Source organism: Zea mays, chromosome 9, assembly GCF_902167145.1.
Source record: "Zea mays cultivar B73 chromosome 9, Zm-B73-REFERENCE-NAM-5.0, whole genome shotgun sequence".
Lineage (NCBI taxonomy): Eukaryota > Viridiplantae > Streptophyta > Magnoliopsida > Poales > Poaceae > Zea > Zea mays.
Window position 1 is genome coordinate 55,552,225 of NC_050104.1, and position 3,444 is coordinate 55,555,668.

At 46.2% G+C, this 3,444-nt stretch overlaps 1 protein-coding gene across 1 annotated transcript; it reads left to right on the plus strand.

Annotated features, from left to right (window-relative positions):
- Positions 1-1,443: 1,443 nt before the first annotated feature.
- On the plus strand, positions 1,444-3,120 carry LOC103638415 (probable xyloglucan endotransglucosylase/hydrolase protein 26). Its single transcript, XM_008661338.2, has 4 exons — positions 1,444-1,835; positions 1,943-2,043; positions 2,146-2,339; positions 2,431-3,120. Exons 1-4 carry the CDS (start codon positions 1,655-1,657, stop codon positions 2,840-2,842), a joined length of 888 nt encoding a protein of 295 aa, XP_008659560.1. The 5' UTR covers positions 1,444-1,654; the 3' UTR covers positions 2,843-3,120.
- The last annotated feature ends 324 nt before the right edge of the window (positions 3,121-3,444 follow it).

Below are 3,444 nucleotides of genomic sequence, written 5' to 3' on the forward strand. Positions count from 1 at the left end.
ATATCGACACTAGTAGAAAAGAGCTCAAAGTCGACAGTACGTTCAAATTTTCACTGGCGGTTTTGATTATCAAATGTCAGTGAAAAAAAAAACAGGTGGGGTCGGCTTAAGGAACCGCTAGTGGAAGCCAATTTCCACTGGCGGTTTTCTTTACATACCCGCCAGTGTAAATACGTTTTCAACCGCCACTACAGAGCTTCTCTGTACTAGTGTGAGTCAGAAAACATTTGTCCACCAGAAAGAGCCCAACTGTGTGCAAGCATGAAAAACCTTCCCTTCAAAGTATGCTTCCCAAGCCAAATTAACCCATGGGATATTATGTCATGATTTAGAACCTGCATTAACCCATGTTTGCTATTTCATGTTTATATTGTCAATTTTAGGGGTTTTACCGCTACTATCTAAGGTTGTCATGATTTATATTCTAGTTTTAATCTAGAAACTTTATACTTTCAATAAATTTTGAGTTTGATAAAGGAAACATAGATATCATGCTATCGACGACCACATCACTTATCATTGAATGAATAACACTGTTAAAATATGAAATAAATACAGAAAAAAATGAGGACCCACATATTGTTGAGGATTAAATCTAGATAACCATGTCCTATCAAAAACAAAGACCAACTGAGCTACACTTAGTTTGCATTTTCCCCTTGTTCCTCGCCTAGACATGCACGGTCATAAGAAGCCTTATGCTTGAGTTTTTATTTATTTATGAGGAATCTTTAGAAATAATTGTTACTCGAGTATGTTTTAGTAAAGACTTACTATAGATGTTATTGGGCTATAATAAGATTAAGTTATTCAAGTTTTAGCTACTTGTCAATTTTTAAAGCCATGCGTATATATACTATTATTTCACTAGTTAAGGAAGAAGCTTTGAACCCTTATCATTAGTACCTATTGAGTTACTGCAGTAATACAAGTACTAGTACTGGTTCTAACTGTTGGAGCCCTAGAGGCCACTACCAATTGGTGATTTCAACTAGCTAGTGCTAATGTTTCTTCTTTATATAGTAGCGGTTGAAGCCATCAATCAATACTTTGAAAAACTCAATATTATAGTTGGCCATTTTTGTTGTTGTGCCTTCATTCGTCTCCTCATAAGCTCTGACAACAGTATAGTGGCCATTGAGAGCATTGACCCACCTGCCGCCCGAGTTAAGGGAGCCTAGCTAGAGACGAAGTCGTGGCCCTTCGTTGTTGCCTGCCTGTCAAATAGACCATGGGAATCAAAGTGCAGTAGTGCATGCATCGTAGCTAGCTTTTCGTGCGTAGCACTAAGATAGCATGGCAAGAAGGATATTAGATGGAGAAATCAAAGATGCCATTATATATGGTATTATTCAAACGATCCAAACAAACAAAAACAAGCTGGTGGCTAATCAATCCTACAGCTACGAAATGAAAAACTCAATATTAATTGTCCTACATGCGTGCCACTAGCTCAGAAACTGCCAACACGCACCACCAAACGACTGAGTTCGATCTCACCTCACCATGCATGCTGCATATACATAAGCAAATTAGCTCACCTTCTAGCTAGAGGCCAGTTTCTGTCGATCGAAGTCAGGCTGAGAAAGGCGTCGTCGATAGATCGATCAACCCTGAAACGATAGCGCTATCGACTTTTCAGTATATATATAGGATGCGGAAGGCGAAGGCTCTCTACGGTATTGCCGCCGCCGTCGCCTTGATGGCGGTGCTTGAGCTTAGGCTCGTCGGCGCCAACTTTGTGAGCGACTGCGACATCACGTGGGAGCCGAAGAACGCCAAGACAGACGAGGGAGGCAACCACCTCACGCTGTCCCTCGTCAGCAACTCCTCAGGTATACAATCTGATCGATGTGTGTTACGTTCTCGCTGCTGACTTGTACGGAATTGAATACTGCAATCCTACCCGATGACGTACATACGCACGCATGTTGATCAACAGGCAGTATGCTCCGGACCAAGAAGCAGTTCATCTACGGCAGCGTCTCCACTCGGATGAAGCTGGTGAAGGGCAACTCGGCCGGCACGGTCACCACCTACTACGTGAGTGCACACATCGATATATATCGTTCGATCGTTGCATTGCATCCATGCATGCATGATCGACAAACTTTGTATCCAATATGCATGTAACTGAAACAACAGACGTCATCCATCGGAGACAACCACGACGAGATCGACTTCGAGTTCCTGGGCAACGAGACTGGAAAGCCCTACACCATCCACACCAATGTCTTTGCCGACGGCATAGGTCAGAAGGAGATGCAGTTCCGGCCGTGGTTCGACCCCACCGCCGATTACCACAACTACACCATCTTCTGGAACCAGTGCATGATCGTGTATGTGTAGCCTATCCTTCCTACGACACGTCGAAACCATGCATCATATTGATAACCTGCCCTGCCATATATGCCATGCATGCCGATGCAGATGGCTCATCGACGGCATCCCGATCCGCGTGTTCCGGAACCACTCGGCGCAGGGCGTGCCGTTCCCGACGCGCAGGCAGATGTACGCCTTCTCTAGCATCTGGGCGGCGGAGGACTGGGCCACGCAGGGCGGCCGCGTCAAGACGGACTGGACCAAGGCGCCTTTCGTCGCCGAGTACCGCGACATCAACCTCCGCGTCTGCGACTGCGCCTTTTATGGCGCCGCAGGGTGCCCCGACAGCTGCGCGTCGTCATCAAACTGGTACGCCGCGCCGGACCTGTGCCAGCTGACCAAGGAGCAGCTGCGCCAGATGCGCGCCGTGCAGCTCGGCTACACCATCTACGACTACTGCGCAGACGGCAAGAGGTACAACGGCACGGTGCCGCCCGAGTGCAGCATGCCACAGTACTGATCAAAATAATTAGGACAGCGACCGAGCCCGCCATATATATACGGAGTAGTACATTGTTCATTTTGTTTTCTACTTTCTTCATTCCAATTTTTTATGCATTCATTCGCAGCTGTGTTTTTTTTATTGTTTCACTTGTTGATTGATAGCTATGCGTATCAACAATTTAAGAAAATTTGTGTTTCTTTTTTTTCTGTCCTATATGCTTCTGCCATGTATATTTGTCCAAAGGAGAATATCCGGTGCACATGGAGAGACAATGCACATGTACACATATAACATCTAGGCCTTCTAATTCAGATCCAACGAATGCCAAATATTTTACACACAGCCCCTCCCGCATCCTTTCTTCAAGCCACGTTTCCACGTTGTGCCATGGCCATGCCTCCGCCCGTCGGCCTTGGTGGCGGCAGTCTGATCTTTGATGGCTCTATTGTCCGCCATGGACGCATAGCAACCAGACAGCCCTGATGTCCGTGCACCTCGACCAGACGGCAGACGCCCATGATGCAACAGCATGGATGTGTGCCATGAATCCACCCACGTTCTCTGGCCTACGAAACTTGATCGTGCTCAAGATGCTGAAGTCTCTCCTGTTGTCCAAT

Excerpts from the sequence above, each read along its gene's own strand:
- LOC103638415 (XM_008661338.2), top strand. The coding sequence starts at position 1,655 with ATGCGGAAGGCGAAGGCTCTCTACGGTATTGCCGCCGCCGTCGCCTTG. Across the intron at positions 1,836-1,942 it reads CCTCGTCAGCAACTCCTCAG|GCAGTATGCTCCGGACCAAG; the intron begins GTATACAATCTG and ends GTTGATCAACAG. Across the intron at positions 2,340-2,430 it reads TGGAACCAGTGCATGATCGT|ATGGCTCATCGACGGCATCC; the intron begins GTATGTGTAGCC and ends ATGCCGATGCAG.